This window comes from Scylla paramamosain, chromosome 12 (assembly GCF_035594125.1).
Source record: "Scylla paramamosain isolate STU-SP2022 chromosome 12, ASM3559412v1, whole genome shotgun sequence".
NCBI lineage: Eukaryota > Metazoa > Arthropoda > Malacostraca > Decapoda > Portunidae > Scylla > Scylla paramamosain.
The window spans coordinates 21,530,448-21,547,324 of NC_087162.1; the positions used below are offsets into that span (position 1 = coordinate 21,530,448).

The 16,877-nt window shown below is 38.1% G+C and overlaps 3 protein-coding genes across 4 annotated transcripts in view; 1 reads left to right on the top strand and 2 right to left on the bottom strand.

The window, feature by feature from the left end:
• LOC135106097 (histone H4 transcription factor-like) overlaps nt 1-2,233 on the bottom strand; it is a 16,905-nt gene extending 14,672 nt beyond the window's left edge. Inside the window, exon 1 of one of the 2 annotated variants that reach the window (XM_064014945.1) lies at nt 2,113-2,233. The gene's annotated coding sequence lies outside the window, so the exon portion shown is untranslated. The remainder of the gene's footprint in view (nt 1-2,112) is intronic. The other variant, XM_064014946.1, reaches the window with a different exon arrangement.
• Nucleotides 2,234-7,652: 5,419 nt separating this feature from the next.
• On the bottom strand, nt 7,653-12,723 carry LOC135105859 (mucin-2-like). Its single transcript, XM_064014484.1, has 5 exons — nt 12,566-12,723; nt 11,214-11,373; nt 10,854-11,013; nt 10,549-10,644; nt 7,653-10,387 (listed from the first exon to the last, which is right to left on the bottom strand). Exons 1-5 carry the CDS (start codon nt 12,619-12,621, stop codon nt 9,348-9,350), a joined length of 1,512 nt encoding a protein of 503 aa, XP_063870554.1. The 5' UTR covers nt 12,622-12,723; the 3' UTR covers nt 7,653-9,347.
• Nucleotides 12,724-14,374: 1,651 nt separating this feature from the next.
• LOC135105861 (cuticle protein AM1199-like) lies at nt 14,375-16,286 on the top strand. The gene is made up of 3 exons (XM_064014485.1): nt 14,375-14,610; nt 15,268-15,473; nt 16,034-16,286. The coding sequence occupies exons 1-3, from the start codon at nt 14,602-14,604 to the stop codon at nt 16,197-16,199; spliced, it is 381 nt and encodes a 126-aa protein (XP_063870555.1). The 5' UTR covers nt 14,375-14,601; the 3' UTR covers nt 16,200-16,286.
• Nucleotides 16,287-16,877: the final 591 nt, after the last annotated feature.

Consider the following 16,877-nt stretch of genomic DNA (forward strand, 5'->3'; position numbering starts at 1 on the left):
CTTTTACTCTTGCATCAGTCTCAATATGGCTTTTCATACCCTTCTAAACAGATAGAGCTTCTCATTCTGAGTAATTTGAACTCTAGATATACCCACCACAAATATTTTTTATAATCCTGAAAGCAGTTTTTAAAGATTTACCTGTTTTTTTTTTTTTTTTTTTTGAAGCAGGCTCAATCACTGCCGTGACAATGCTAGGAAGTGACACACCCACACGCATGATGGATAGGTGGGCATTGATCTACCCCGGTGAAGGTATGTTTGTCCATGTATGCGTGTCACACTTGTTGCACAAGCATGAAATTAGTCATGATGATTGGTTCTTTTGTCTGAGAATGTACCCACTGGCCAATTAAAAATACAGAATTAATTTAGCCAATAATAGCGTTTCATTTCATCCTGTGGAGGGAGAAGTGGCTCAATTTGAAATATCCGAATTAGTTTGAGGACAATGCTTGTCAGAGGTGGCTGTCACCATCAACAGATTTTACAAAGATAAATAAAACAACATCAAATTCATTTCTTAGCCTTGCCAGTTAGATTAGGTTAGTTTGGTTAGGTTAGATTAGTTTAATTGGTTTAGATTAGTTTGGTCAGGTTAAGTCAGTTTAGCTAGGTTACAATAGTTTGGTTAGGTTAGGTTAGTTAGGTTAGATTAGTTTAGTTAGGTTAGGTTAGGTTAGTTTAGTTTGGTTAGGCTAATTTAGTTAGGTTAGTTTGATTAGGTTAGTTTGGTTAGGTTAGGTTAGTTTAGTTAGGTTAGATTAATTTGGTTAAGTTAGTTTGGCTACATTAGTTTGGTTAGGTTACTTTAGTTAGGTTAGATTAGTTTGGTTAGGTAAGATAAGGTTGGTTAAGTAAGATTAGATAGGTTTGGTTATTTTATATTTGTTTGGTAAGGTTAAATTAGTTTCATTAAGTTGGGTTAGGTGGTGGTAGAGATGACAGTTGGCTGGGGGTCACAAGCAAGTGGCAGCCAGTCCTCTTGGGAGAAACACTGCCAGTGATTGTTACTGCTGTGTTACTTATTTGTGAGGGCAAAACTTTTTCTGGTAGACGTTGGTCAGTTTTGTATTAATCTGCAAAGCATTAGTTTCTGATGGGGGTTGGGAGGCTGAAAATAAAAACTAATGATTTGTAGGAAAAACAACATACAGATAAATTCAAAACAGGCCAAAAACTACCAGAAAAAATTGTTAATGTGGTGTGTGTGGAAGGAGTACCACACCAACCACACCAACTGTAAGTCACTGGTGAATGTTTTATTTTATTATTATTATCATTATCAGGTATTATTGCAATTATAAGGGTTGGGTTAGGATATTGAGCAGGGGATCTGGCTGTTAGGATAGCTTAGGATAGTGTCTTTATGGGGGGTCCAGGTTAGGTTAGGTTAGAAAAGCATCCTTGGGGGTGTCCCACCCCCTTCACCATTTAGGTTTGAGGGGGGTCCAGGAGGTTAGGATAGATTAGGATAGTCTCTTTACAGTGTGTTCAGGTTAGGTTAGGTTAGAATGGTGTCCTTGGGTGGGTAGGGAAATTTCCCTTGATTCTTCAAAGTCCAGAGGTTGGGAAATTTCCCTCAATTTTTCGAAGTCCATATAATTATCACTCATACATGTCTCCCCCCCTACCACCCGACAAAACCCCCGATTCCCCACAGGCCTCCAAGCTTTTTGGGAGGGTGAGGGTAAAGAATGATTAGGGCAGACTTATAAAAACAAATAACCCTAAACTTACCTAACCTTCCTTAACAATAAATTGGACAAAAATTAACATTTAAGTAACGAACAATTTGCAGCGGTAAAGATATACACCACTGTGTTATCTAGTACTACACTGAGAACGTTTTTTTTTTTTTTTTTGCTGTGAGACGGGTGCACTTATATAACAGTACCAATATTTCGAGAGTCTTATTAGTTGCAGTGTAATACGTAGTGGATACCTAACTCTAAAAAATAGATGAATAAATAAATAAATAAATAAAATAAAATCAATATTAAACACAATTAACCTCCCCTCCAATTACGAAGCGTTAATCTGAAACATGAATTGTTAGCCTGAATACGTAATGACCTGCTTAATTAATCATGAGGCTGGAAAAAATCATACCTGGGAAATTTGCCGGGGCGCTAGTTGACACCAAGGGCGAAGCGAGACGGGGCGCCGCGGGACTGTTCCCGTATTGTGGTGCCCCGGGCCGGTCTTGCTCCGCGGGAGGAAACATTGCGCGGGAACGATCAAGTTGCAGATGGGACGGTCCGCGTGTTGGTTACTTGTAAATAAAATTACTCACTGTATAACAACAAACGCTATAACACCCCCAACAATCTTCTAACATTGCAACCCCTCCCAAAACTCCCCAGGACCTGGATTCATCAAATAATTTATCATACCAAACTCCTCGTAACCTGGCCATCATCATGAGATGTTATTCAGTAAACACTTACGAGCTGGTAACTCGCTTGTAAGTTACGACAGGATCATGAAATACATATATCCTATTCCTTGATCCTGAGTTATGACTGCTTTCTGACGCTGGTAAGGTGTCTTCTATTTATGACATTGATCAGCTCTAGATCATTGATCTAAATCTGGATCTGATCTGGATTCGCTCGGAATATGGCTCGGGATAAAAAGAACGCTTGCGACCATTACTGATCAAAACAATAAAAGCACAAGCATGTCGCTGTCCATCTGTCACAAGCGGCAGACTGTTGATGCTCTCCATTGTGCCCTAAAGAATTTCCTGTGGAAGTTGAGTAGAGAAAGCCACCCTTGAATCTCCGCCACATGCCTATCCAGGCAACACGAGATTGGGTTCCGTGCCTAGCCATGAAGGTTGTATAATAAAGTTTCACACAAAGCCACCCTTACACACAGCATGCTGAAATTACTCACTGTGGTGAAGTAAAGAATAGTAAAATAAGAAAATATTCAGACGTACAGTGAGGTTAGCCTGGTTCGGGTGCTGACACTATTGACACCATTACTGAGGAACTTCAACGATAGACATGTATTATTTTTGACAGAATAAGTATTATCTTCCTTTGCCTCATCATGTAGTTGTTAGTAGAGGCTGTAATGGCCACGCAATTATTATCAGAAGCCATTAAAACAAGGATTGGTGTGGCTTGTCATGTCTCCGTGTTTCTGGCATCTGTTACCGCTACTATACACATTCTGTGCCTACAGCAACATTCCGCAAGGATTCATTACCATTTAGTTTGTTCCTCAGACATAATAGCCGTTTTCTTGCGGTGTATTCCCCTATGATTTGTCAAGGACGAGTAGTAGCAGTAGTAGTAGTAGTAGTAGTAGTAGTAGTAGTAGTAACAGTAGTAGTAGTAGTAGTAGTAATAGGAACACATGGGTTAGTGCAGGAAGTAGTAGTAGTAGTAGTAGTAGTAGTAGTAGTAGTAGTAGTAGTAGTAGTAATAGTCGTCGTAGTAGTAGTTCTAGTAGTAGTAGTAGTAGTAGTAGTAGTAGTAGTGAGGGTTTTGTTACAGGTGTAGGAGAGGAGTGAGGTAGGGACATGTGATTATTCCATGGTGATTCAATGTTTTATGGTATGGATGGCATGAGAGAGATTAATGCAAATTTGGAAATATCGGTGCACGGTTGAGAGAATAGTGTTGCTAGGCAGTGGTAGCAAGCTTGTTTGCTGATCACACTACCTTACTAGCAGAGAATGGAAGGGAACTTAAGTGTTTTTCAACTTGGATGGACTTAGATGAGGGGTGGGAAACTGTCTTTGAGGTAGACATATGGGTGGATGAGATCATGTCCACATATGCATATACATATACTCTATACTCTATACTATATACTACAGTACATGTGCATATAAATGAAGGAGAAGAAATAAACTGTGTATCAGGTGAAAGAAGGTCTGAAGATTGATTTTTCTTGGTATACCATCCCTTAACCCAGGTTGATCTCAAATAGAATAATTATATATTTGCATATTGCTTATTGACCTTATATGAAATTATATGAAATTAAATTCTCTCTCTCTCTCTCTCTCTCTCTCTCTCTCTCTCTCTCTCTCTCTCTCTCTCTCTCTCTCTCTCTCTCTCTCTCTCTCTCTCTCTTATATATATATATATATATATATATATATATATATATATATATATATATATATATATATATATATATATATATATATATATATATATATATATATATATATATATATATATATATATATATATATATATATATATATATATATATATATATATATATATATATATATATATATATATATATATATATATACGCAATAATGCACAGTACATACACTAAACACGCATACATACATGCATACATACATACATACGTACATTCTTATATGCATACACAGAAACAACTAAAGTAATGCACACACACACACACATACACATACACACACACGCACACACACACAAAGGATCAAAAGCAAACAAACAGACAAACGAACAAACACGTTGATGAAGTTCTGATTTGTACGCGCAGATTGGATTGCAAACACACACACACACACACACACACACACACACACACACACACACACCAAATGGCAGTTTAAGGGTTAAACACTAATTATACAGCTTTGTGGCTGGTCACACACACACACACACACACACACACACACACACACACAGGGCATTTAACCATGTGGGAGTGCAGTACTAACAGCACACTACCACACCACCACACCATACCATACCACACTACACGACACCACCACACCACGGTATCCTTGGCGCCCCGACCTGCCAAACCCCTCCGATCCCCGCCCCGTCCTGCCGCGGCTAAGGTAACAATTTCACGTCAGTAACAATTTCACGTCACATTTTAGCGTAATTTCGAGGGTTTTGTAGATGTTTCCTGGTGGTTTAAAGGCTTTCTGTGTAGGAGTAGGTGGAGAAGGTGGAGGTGGAAGGAAGAGGAGGAGTGTAAGGGGAAGGAGAGAGGAAGAGGAGGTATTAAGGAGAGGTGTAAAACAACTACTTCGGCTCTATATCATCATTTCATTTTTTTTTTTATCATTATTATTGAAGTTTGCATTGTTTTGACATTTAGTTTATCAATAGAAAAGTATAACAATTTATAGTATGTAATAAAATCTTGCTCAGCTATTTTATTTTTGTTTCCGGTTAAAATAACACTTTAGTCATTTTGTAATTTTTTCTTTTTTACTAGCACACCTAGAATTGTTTTAGTCTTCAATATAAGTCTTTAAAAATATTAAAAAATGTATCTCAAGTAATAATATCCAGTAAACTAGTGTAACAATTCGTATTTTCAATTTTAAAATAAGTTCGTTGTTAGATAAAAAATAAAAAAAAGTTTTCTTGATACAACGAGAAATTTGTGCTTTCTTTATTAATCAGAAAAGTAAAGATTTTTTGTATTCAGAATATGTAACATTATCTAGTCTGGCTGTGTTTTCCTTGTCGATATTGTGAGTTTTTTTGTGGCCCTATTCATAAAAATTACAGATAGAGTTTTGTATTTTTCTCTATTATTAGTCAGGCTGGAAATGTTTTTTATATTCCTGATATTTATTAAAGTATATGGCAAGTCAGAATATATAAAGCATTTCAGCCAAGTTCCGTTTTTTCTAGGGGTCAATTTCAAAATGATAAACCTACGCATATAAAAGCGTGACGTCATCAGTGACGTCATCACAGGACCGAGACCTGAGACATCCCTCCATTCCAGTCTCTCTTCGTCAATGTTCAATGTGTTAGTTGATGTATATAGCAGGTCAGAATATATAGTGCAGTCCAATCTGGGCGTCTTTCTTCTTGCGAGTTTCAAAATTAATTGCCGTACATGAAAATAAGGACCGAGACGGACATCTTTCCTGCCTCCCTCTCTTCCTCTGCATCAATATTTAGTTAAACCTCGATGTATTTCCAGACTCAGACGTGAAAGAAAGCCAGAATTAACATCGAAAATAAATAAATAAGCCCCAAAATGCAACAAATAAGACTTAAATGAAATGCATGTTGCAGCCCCGTTCAGAACGCCCACCGTGAAGACATCATGACCCAGACCGAGACCTTCCCTCTTCCTTGTTTGTCAATATTTTCCTCAATTTCCAGCGTTTTCAAGGTACTTACAGGTGTTCTCCAGAATAAGATGTGTAGACCTTTGTAGTAGTAGTAGTAGTAGTAGTAGTAGTAGTAGTAGTAGAAGGAGGAAAAAATGAGGAATGGAAGGAGAGGAGGAGGAGGAAGGAGGAATGGAGGAGGAGGATGGGTGGAGAGTGGTAGCAATAGTAGTAGTAGTAGTAGTAGTAGTAGGAGGAGGAGGAGGAGGAGGAGGAGGAGAAAATGAGGAATGGAGGAGGGGGAGGATGAAGAAGGAAGAAGGAATGGATGAAGAGGACGTTCTCTCTCTCTCTCTCTCTCTCTCTCTCTCTGGATGATTTAAGTGTGGGCGTGAACGTACATTTGTAATTGGTATGAATAAATAAATGAATATATATATATATATATATATATATATATATATATATATATATATATATATATATATATATATATATATATATATATATATATATATATATATATATATATATATATATATATATATATATATATATATATATATATATATATATATAATATAATATAATATAATATAATATAATATAATATAATATAATATAAATAAATAAATAAATATATATATATATATATATATATATATATATATATATATATATATATATATATATATATATATATATATATATATATATATATATATATATATATATATATATATATATATATATATATATATATATATATCAGGTGAAAGGTGTTGATCTCAAATAGAACAATTACAGATTTGCATATTGCTTATTGACTCATGAAATTTCATTATCTCTCTCTCTCTCTCTCTCTCTCTCTCTCTCTCTCTCTCTCTCTCTCTCTCTGTGTGTGTGTGTGTGTGTGTGTGTGATATTAGATTGAAGAATCTCTCTCTCTCTGTGTGTGTGTGTGTGTGTGTGTGTGTGTGTGTGATATTAGATTGAAGAACACTTATTTAGAATTGTGTGTGATATCATGTCACTGTACACTTAAAAGGCATCTAATGGATGAATTTTTGTTTTACTGTTTGGGCCTTGTCATGCAATAAAGAATGAAAACAATCTTGCTACCATTTCTCCTTGAAATATCTGGTGCATTTTTTTCGATATTGTGGTTATTTGGCATACCATTGATAATAGGGTGACATAACATATTTAGGAAACTGTAATGTTCTTTTCGCAACTCAAACCGTCAATTCTATCTTATTTTTCGTCTAGTATGCAAAAAGAAATTATTAAATTTCCATAGTTCAGTACTGGAGATCGCTGTTTTGGGTCTATATGCTGATCGTAAGCTCCGCCCACTGGCTTCACTTGTTTGGAGAGCGGAGCGGAAGACCACCTGTAGAATATAGCTGCATGGTATCTTTGCTTTGTTTTTATTTTCATCAGCACGGAGAACCCAGCCTTGCATAAGTGGTGCGAACGGTAAGAGCACCTTCAATGTAATCCCATCATTCAGTACACGAAATTATTAATTTAATATTCTTCCGGGACACCTTTCTGAATATCCACAAGAACTGGTTTCGATACCTCTGGGATACTGAGTCACTAATTTAAGAAGACTTGATCTATAATTTAGATGTTTGTTTTTGTTTGCGACACGGGCGTACCTGTGGTTTTGGGCTTCCTGTATTTGAGTTTTGTGTGCTTGCTAGCTGGTCTAGTTTTAACTAAGGGAAGCCAACCAGGTAAGAGGACCAGGTAAGATAGATGGTGGTAGGACCTTACACTTGCAAAGGGAGAAGCTTTGGTGCTCTGTTATCACTCGCTACTCTTATTTACTTGCTTCATTCCTATCCTAACATATCCACATACAATGAAGCAATAGTAATTTGTCAATAAACCTTCAAAAAGTAATTGATAATACCTAAAATATATAAAATATCTGGATGATGTGTTGCTGCTGTCTTCTGGATTTGGTGCACATGCGCAGTGGCGTCACCAGGGAGAAATTTTGACCCGGGAGCGAGTTAGCACAACACCGGTTCCTAGCAGCAAGTGATGGTTGCAGTCCTTGATTGCACAAGTAGAAGCAGTGAAGGTGAAGGGTGGTCGTGGGGGTGATGGTAGCGGTGGTGGTGGTGGTAGGAGTAGTAGCAGTAGTAAATGTTGTTGTTAAGCTGGTGGTAGTAGTAGTTGTAGTAATGATGGTGGTGGTAGTAGTAGTAGTAGTAGTAGTAGTAGTAACAAAAGTAGTAATGATGGTGGTGCTTTTGGTTGTAGTGGTAGGGGTAACAGGTTGCAGTAGTCGTTGAGGTCGTTGTCTCGTGCAGAAAATCAAGCTGCTCAAATAAAATGAAAAGGCGCGGGTGAAATGTACGAAAACCTTAATTAATGTAAATGAAAATAAGTATAAATAAAACGTATGGAGATCTTAAGTGTAATAAATGCAGAGGATGAGGAAAGAAGAGGATAAGGAAGAAAAGTAGGACGAAAAGTAGGACGAAGACTGCGAAGCGATAAGGGGCGACAGAGGTTAAAAGACACTGTTAGAGTATGTTGGAAGTAACGATGTGCAATAACTAGCAAGTGGACGAATCAGGTATACGAGTTAGGAAGTTTACCGATAATTCATCCTAAAAATATCTCCTGATTGTGTGATCGATATTTGCCTCCTAATCTGGTATTCTTTATCTGCTGATTTGGTACATTTCTCTCTCTGTTTGCTTTACTTTCATATACTTTCGTATCTTTATCTTCATTTTATATTCCTTGGTATTTCGCTATTTGGTATTTATCATCTTTATCTACTAATCTGGCACTGCTGGGAGAAAATTAACGGGAATATATAACAATGACGTTTTGCCTACGATGTCTTCCACCGTTCTGATAGCAATAAGCGACATTACAAAGTCTTTGTCGAGTTACAATTTAGAATTTTAAATGAAATCTTCATTGTGATGCGTCTTCAAAAGTCTTGCAGAATTACACAACTTTTTATTTGGTTATTATTAAAACTAATATTTACACCAATTATTTAGTTATATTTCTCTAAGAAATTTAGTGATGGCAGTCGTTTGCTAGCATAGAGAAAGTTCTAAAAACCACTTACCTACCCTTCCAATAAAATATATATATATATATATATATATATATATATATATATATATATATATATATATATATATATATATATATATATATATATATATATATATATATATATATATATATATATATATATTCAAATAAAATTCTAAATTCAAGAAGACCCAAGAGTCACAGCTACTTGGAACTCTACAAACACTCAGCCAAACAGCCATTCCCATAAACCAGGACTGGCAGTGGTGGTGGTGGTGGTTGGAGGCCTGCGGGTAGAAGTGCTGACAGTAGTGGTGCTTGCAGTGGTGGTGGTGGTGTCAGGCTTGGGTGTGGTGATAGGGGAATGGGCTTGGGAGGGGCTGGTGGATGCGGGATTGTCCATTTCCATAGTCGTCCCATTCCCAGAGAAAGGCACAGGTTCATTCACCCTCGCGATCAAAATAGAAGCATTGGATCGCATGTCCGCTTCTTGCATGTGAGGTAATACAGTAGTTTGCTCTTGTGTAGATGTAATAGTTTGGTCTTGTGCGGCAAGAAGATCTGTAGTTACATTCTCAGAGAGAGACATTGATTCATTATGCCTTGGAGTTATTTCTTGCCCTTGCTTGTAAGATTCAGTTCTCTGGTCTTGTGTGGGAGAGGACGTAACAGTACTTTGGTCTTGTGTACCAGGGTGTTGCGTAGTTATATTTTCAGAAGGAAACATCGACTCAGTTCGACTTAAAGTTATTACCTGCTTTAGCTTGTGAGATGGTGTGGGAGTTTGGTCTTGTGTGGGAGAGGATGCATTAGTACGACCTTGTGTGACAGGATCTAAAGTTATGTTGTCAGTGGGAAACACCGTCTCGGTTTGCTTTGGCGTTTTCGTGTCCTTGACACCCACAGAGACATTCACGGCAGCATCTACATCAACAGTGCTCGGAGAAGAGTTTTCATGACAGACACCAGTAAGACATTCAATAGAGACAGACGGTGGTTCGCTGAGTGAGTAGATCCAAGTTAAAACATTCATACCGCCACGCGTATTTAATTCAGGTGCGTATGTGATTGTAGACGCGTCAGGATTCAAGGTCGATTTCTCCATGCCTTTCGTGTACAGTTCATCTCTCTTGGTCCATTCGGTCTCGTTCCATTCTGTGACGGTAACATCTCCCGGTATGAATGACGACGCAATGTTGATATTTTCTGTGGTGATGGCACCTTCAGTCCTCTCCAGTAACGATCCCCCAGCGTCTCTCTCAGTCCCTGCCGATATGCAAAGGCTGAATTAACTCATTGATTTATCGATTCATGTTGAGTTTAAAATTTAGTTATTTGCACTGTAAGGATGTAGTGTAGGTGAGTGTTTATTGAACTCCTATGAACACCCATCCCAACCATGGTATGTAATCGTATGTAGTTCTTACCATCTCCCACTTCCTGTTGTGTCACGTTGCCATCACCACCATCGCCGTCACCAGCCTCCACATCTTTCTGCGTGGGGGCCAAACGTCTTGATAATCCTGCAATTTAGGAAAAATGCGAGTGTTTTCACTAGGTATTGGATGTTTTCATTCGTTCACGGTCCAGAATATCTTTGTAGTCATTACCAATAAAGGAAAATTCATAACTTGCTTTCCTTTCCTGGCCACCTTGTACTATATCCCTTGCTCACAGTGTCAGGGACTCCCATCTCCACACAACAGTATTAATTTCTCCGCGCTTTCCTCACCTGATAGGTAGCCTGGCAGGTGATGGAGGTGGCCTCGGTGCACACCAGGAGGCACCTTCACCAGCAGGTAGTTGAGATTTTCGGCAGTCTTAAAGGTGGTCGTCTTCGGCGATGCTGTCTCCTGGCAACACAACCGCGTCCCTTGCGCGCACACTTTCAGCTGTGTAGACAAGACCTAAACAACTTCTCTAACCCGTAACCTAGAAATTCTGATGTAGATTGAATTTCGTTGCCTAGCTTTTTATACGTTAACATACATGAAATTATTATAACAATGGTAGAGTAGCGATTATTAGCATTAATCAACATGATTAATTAGATTAACAATAACATTAACGATGAAAATCTGCCAGTACTGACGGGCTGGGAGTATACTGTAAGGAAAGGGATCGCCACAAACTCGTCGGAGCAGGGATGGGTGATTGGAACACACCTACAGGCGTCCAGCCGACCCAAGTATTCCTCGGCCAGGAAAGGCAAGTCTCGTCCCTCGATAAAGCTTTTCTTCCAAACACACCAGCTGAGGCAGAGAGGGTAGCGTTAGCACCACTGTGTCACCAGCGACTTGCACAGTTTCATGAGAAAAGAATAAATAAATCAATGACATGCACCTGGCTCCATCAAATAATAGGCGACGTGCACCTTACAGCAAGCACTTTCAGCACGTAAAGCATTGCGCCTCAGGTCCGTACACATTCAGGGCCTCGGCACACAATGCCTGTCGCATACTGAAAAGGCTCCAAGCACAACTAGAATAGAATACCATGTAAGATTAGTACCTGAGCGGGTGTGCTTATATATGGCTTACTGTGTAGCACTTATTAGTGTTTTGATCCAGTCAACGCGTCCTACCCCCTCTGGCTTATTGACGCAATTACTTAGCATGTGACAATATTACATAGACAAACAAAACGAAGCACCTCGTTTGGCATGAATAATAAACATTGTTAGTAAAAAATGAAAAATAAAATTACCTATTATTTTCCCCAATTCACTAAAAAATGTACCACTTTCATAATATAGCAAGCGGGGATAATAAGAACGTTTTAATGGTAGAAGATAAGTGGCTCACTAATTCATTAATTAATTAATTCATTTGATTCTTAAATCGAAAAGAAAATACTCTGACTAATCGTATATATTATATATTTTCATCTATTCTTCGTCAGCAGGGGCCGTGCATCGTCGCCACGCTTAACAATGTGCCCAAATACTATGGGAACTACATCGTATCATTAGTTAACGAAAATGAAAAATAAGCACACCACAACTTATACGCTAAGATATTCCACTCTCACCCTCCAGTGTTAATAACCCCTAGCCAGTGGAGAAATTAAGTTATATTAGGATAAGTTAATTGAATACACCGCCAACTCTGCAAAATAGTAAATATAGGCCCGCATTCTGAAACGATTCTGGCCGCACCTCGACTACTTTCAAAGTGCTCTAGTTGAAGTTACACGAATTTTTAAGGTTGATTTTACGGCTCTAGTGACAGATTAACAAGATTTCTGCATTAATATCAGGACTAACACTCTTGCAAACGAGGCTAATCATCTCTTTAGCTTTTGAAAATACTCGTGGTGAGAGAGCAAAGTTTTTTTTTTTTTTTTAGGTTCATAGTGTTAATGTTACGAAACAAAACTTGGCGTACGAGAAGTACTTAAAATCAAAGTTCTACTAGATTATTATTGTGGCTTCATCCGCCTTACCTTATGAGGGCGAGGAACACCTGCTGCAGTGAGGGGCTCATTTTGCTCCCTGGCATCACAAAACAAGGGAATCAAGACGCCTCACACCGCCAATAGCTTTGTTGTGCCTTCGCCACCCCTTGAAAGACTGGATGTGGCGCTTTGAAGGAGGATCCTTGAGGAGGATGGGCGGGTGGTAAGAGGGTTGTTGTCACTGCTTCGAACACCTCAGGATAACGTTCTGAATCTTTAGTCACCTGGCTATGTGACATTGTTAGTGGTGTAGATATTTTTGGTGGTGATGAAGGGGGTAGTAGTAGTAGTAGTAATAGTAGTAGTACTAGTAGTAGTAGTAGTAGTAGTAGTAATAGTAGTAGTTGTTGTTGTTGTTGTTGTTGTTGTTTGGTGCAGAAGTAGTGGAGTTTATAATGATGGTGGTAAAAGGAGTGTGTATCGGACGTAGGGGTGTAGGGAAAAGTGTGACATGAAGGCAGGGATAGATGAGCGGGAGGGGACTGTGGAGGACACGGAGGGGAATGAGGACAAGCTGCGGTGTGAAGAGAAGGGCGAGGAAGGCCGTAGAATGGATCAGATTCAGCCAACGAGGGAAGAGAAGAGAAAGGGAACAGGCTGCTCCGAACTCATTATTATTATTATTATTATTATCATTATTATTATTATTATTACCTACTTTTATTATTAATGGTTGTAGTAATAGTAGTAATATTAGCAGTAGTAGTAGTGGTAGTAGTAGTAGTAGTAGTAGTAGTGGTAGTAGTAGTAATAGTATACAGTAGTAGCATAAGTAGTTGTTGTACTAGTAGCTGCAGCAGCAACAGCAGCAGCAGCAGCACCAGTAGCAGTAGTAGTAGTATACAGCAGTAGCATAAGTAGTAGTAGTAGTTGTTGTTGTTGTACTAGCAGCTGCAGCAGCAGCAGCAGCAGCAGCAGCAGCAGCAGTAGTAGTAGTAGTAGTAGTAGTAGTAGTAGCAGTAGTAGTAGTAGTAGTAGTAGTAGTAGTAGTAGTAGTTGTTGCAGTATCATTATCATCGCAATGTGAAGAGAAAGAGAGAGAGAGAGAGAGAGAGAGAGAGAGAGAGAGAGAGAGAGAGAGAGAGAGGAGGAAGGGAGGAAAGAAAAGACAAAAAAAAAAAGTAATAATTGATTGAAAAAGAAAATACGTACATACTCGTATGTTGTAGGGAATCTATGTAATCAGATACTTCACGTCATTACTAGTGATTTCGTGAAAAGGAAAATCAATTATAATATTTCAGATATTATTATTATTATTATTATTATTATTATTATTATTATTATTATTATTATTATTATTGTTATTTATTTCATTTCATTATTTTTTTCATTTATTTTACTTATTTATTTATTTTTATTTATTTATTTTATTTTATTTTTTTACAGGTGAAGGTTGTCTCGGTTTGGTGTGCTTTGCTTGCTGTACATTCATTTTATCCAATCATTCATGTATCCTTGAAGATCAATGGCACGGAAATATACAAATGAGCTTTCTAGTTGTAATAAGCCTAAAAGTTTTATGCAGTAAGAACTAATTACAAATCGATCTAGCATGGGTGGTCGGTTAAACTTTATGTAGTACGTGCAGTAAGGTAACCAAAGCAAACCTAGCCTAACATTTTTCAATAATGGAAATAATATCAGAAATAGGATCATTGAAACATTTTTAGCACAAAATCACTTGGGACTTCGTGATATCTCTGACCACACAGATTCCCTGTTACATATACGTACATGCAAAGAGAGAGAGAGAGAGAGAGAGAGAGAGAGAGAGAGAGAGAGAGAGAGAGAGAGAGAGAGAGAGAGAGAGACCGTTGATGTCCAGATATAATATTGCTGAGTGACAGTGGCCCCGAAATAACTGGGTTTCTAGTTGTCAAGATACCACATTCACTTTCCCTTTTCAACACTAAGGAGGTTCCCGTAGCAGTTCCCAATCCAGGCGGGGTCTGAATGTGTATATAAGACGAGTAGTAGCCCTCAACCACACATTAACCTCATCGACCCCACACACAACAAACATGAAGCTCGTGAGTATCAACTAAACTGAAGTTCACCAGTATAATCATGGTCAGAGATCCAAGAACCTCCCGCATTTTTCTCTACCGTGTTTTTTTTACTTTTCCCTCAATTTTAAGTCCTTTGATCTGCTGAGAGCGTTCCAGTTATCAGCTTTTGTAAGATTTTCTGTCACTCAGATGACGGTTAGGAAGGGTCGACCATAAGCACTATGTAGAATACGGACCCAAAGGACTTGAGACTGAGGGAAAAATGCAAAGCAGTTTGTGAGTAAGAAAGATTACGCGATTTCTCACAAAGACTGTACATCATCCTTGCATTCCTCCCCAGCAGTGCTCCATATCATTCAGACACAGTTGCTTTTTATATTGTAATGCCATAAACTCCAAGTTTTACATTGAAATTCCAATAATACTCTAAATTTTTTGAGTGATATTCATGAAATTCTTGAACTCATATATATATATATATATATATATATATATATATATATATATATATATATATATATATATATATATATATATATATATATATATATATATATATATATATATATATATATATATATATATATATATATATATATATATATATATATATATATATATATATATATCACTTTATTGTGACACGTTAGTATTCCATTACTTCATTCTGCTTCTCAGGTCATCCTCGCGTGCCTGGCCGTCGTCGCCCTTGCAGCCCCGAAGCCAGAAGAGCTTCCATCCGTCGTCCAAGTCCTTCGGGATGAACGTGAGCACGGCGAAGGGGGCAACTTCAAGTACCTCATTGAGACTGACAACGGAATCTTCATGGAGGCAGCCGGCGCCCCGGGAGTGGCTGGGCAAAGTAACATCCAGGGCTCCTACAGGTGAGTGCTCCTCTGTGTGTTGGTCCAGTGCACATCGTAGGAGACTCAGTGATTAGATGATATCATTCCCAAAGTGTCAGTGCCCGTATTCTCAAACAAGATAGGCTCTCAGCAAGACTATTTGAATGACAATTAAGAAAAATGATTGGTCGGGGTTCTCCCTCTGAGGGAGTAGAATCCTTGTTGATTTTTTTCTCTCTCTTTTACAAAGGAGGCTCAAAAACCGTAATAGTAGTAGTAGTAGTAGTAGTAGTAGTAGTAGTAGTAGTAGTAGTAGTAGTAGTAGTAGTAGTAGTAGTAGTAGTAGTAGTAGTAGTAGTAGTAGTAATAGTAGTAGTAGTAGTTAACTAACTATTCATAATCATTCTCAAAAGGTTGAGTAGAAGGGCATCTGATTGGGTTGGATGGTTTAGTTGCAAAACTCCCTTAATCCTTTCTTGAAGCAAACCAAATCAATATGAGGGAAGAACAAACAGAATCAGGTAGCGCTCCAGATCTTGTATCATTACCACTCCCAACATACTTTCTTTGCAATCTACATGTGTCCTCTTTTCACGCAGGCTGGTATCTCCCGAGGGCATTCTGGAAGAGGTGCGTTTCGTCGCCGATGAGCTGGGTGTTCGCGCTGAGTCGCCTCTGCTGCCCACGCCTCACCCCCTGCCTGCCCATGCCGTCGAGCAAATGCGCTTGGCCGAGGAACAGCGTGCCCTGGAACTCGCCGCTTAATAATCATGTTGTACCAAGTTTCTCTTGACTGATGAAGGCCATTTTATGTTAATTTTTAAGATATTTATTTATAATAAACGTCAGAATATTTGATTTGATGTCCTTTCTTTACCACTGTTAATATTTCATAGAATAGAATCAACGAAACACTAACTAAACGCATGTATGCTTTCTATCTATCACCTATAATTACTTCATTATTGCAAATATGAATGGTGGATAAAAAAAAAAAGACATCTAGCAAAGAAGACAATCTTTGTTAATATTGTTCTATTTATAGTGAGTAAAGTTGTCATGGAAAAGCACGGTATCCTACAAAATTAATGTCCTCGCTAACGTGCTCAAAACATCGATATCAGTCGCGTGTCACCTCTCACGTAGGCCATTGTTACAGTTCCTTTGACTCTTTCATTCTTTCATCAACACTATTCTTTGTAGCTGGTATGAAGCGGTTACTATGCGATTCATATGGAAGTTTGGCTGCTCCTGTAAGAGAGAGAGAGAGAGAGAGAGAGAGAGAGAGAGAGAGAGAGAGATTGCATTACTTTCACCCTTTTCTAGCCCAATTTGCCGCTCCCGGGAATAAACACAGACACGAGCAGACTTTCACATATTCTCTAGTAAAACAAAAAATAAAACTTTTTGATTGTTACAGTGATAAATGCCTCTCTTTGAAAG

Bases quoted from the DNA above. Each gene is read 5' to 3' on its own strand.
- LOC135105861 (XM_064014485.1), top strand. The intron at 15,474-16,033 runs GTGAGTGCTCCT...CTTTTCACGCAG, and splicing joins AACATCCAGGGCTCCTACAG to GCTGGTATCTCCCGAGGGCA.
- LOC135105859 (XM_064014484.1), bottom strand. From the start codon at position 12,621: ATGCCAGGGAGCAAAATGAGCCCCTCACTGCAGCAGGTGTTCCTCGCC. The intron at 10,645-10,853 runs GTGAGGAAAGCG...CCTAAATTGCAG, and splicing joins CCTGCCAGGCTACCTATCAG to GATTATCAAGACGTTTGGCC. The intron at 10,388-10,548 runs GTAAGAACTACA...GCATATCGGCAG, and splicing joins ACAACAGGAAGTGGGAGATG to GGACTGAGAGAGACGCTGGG.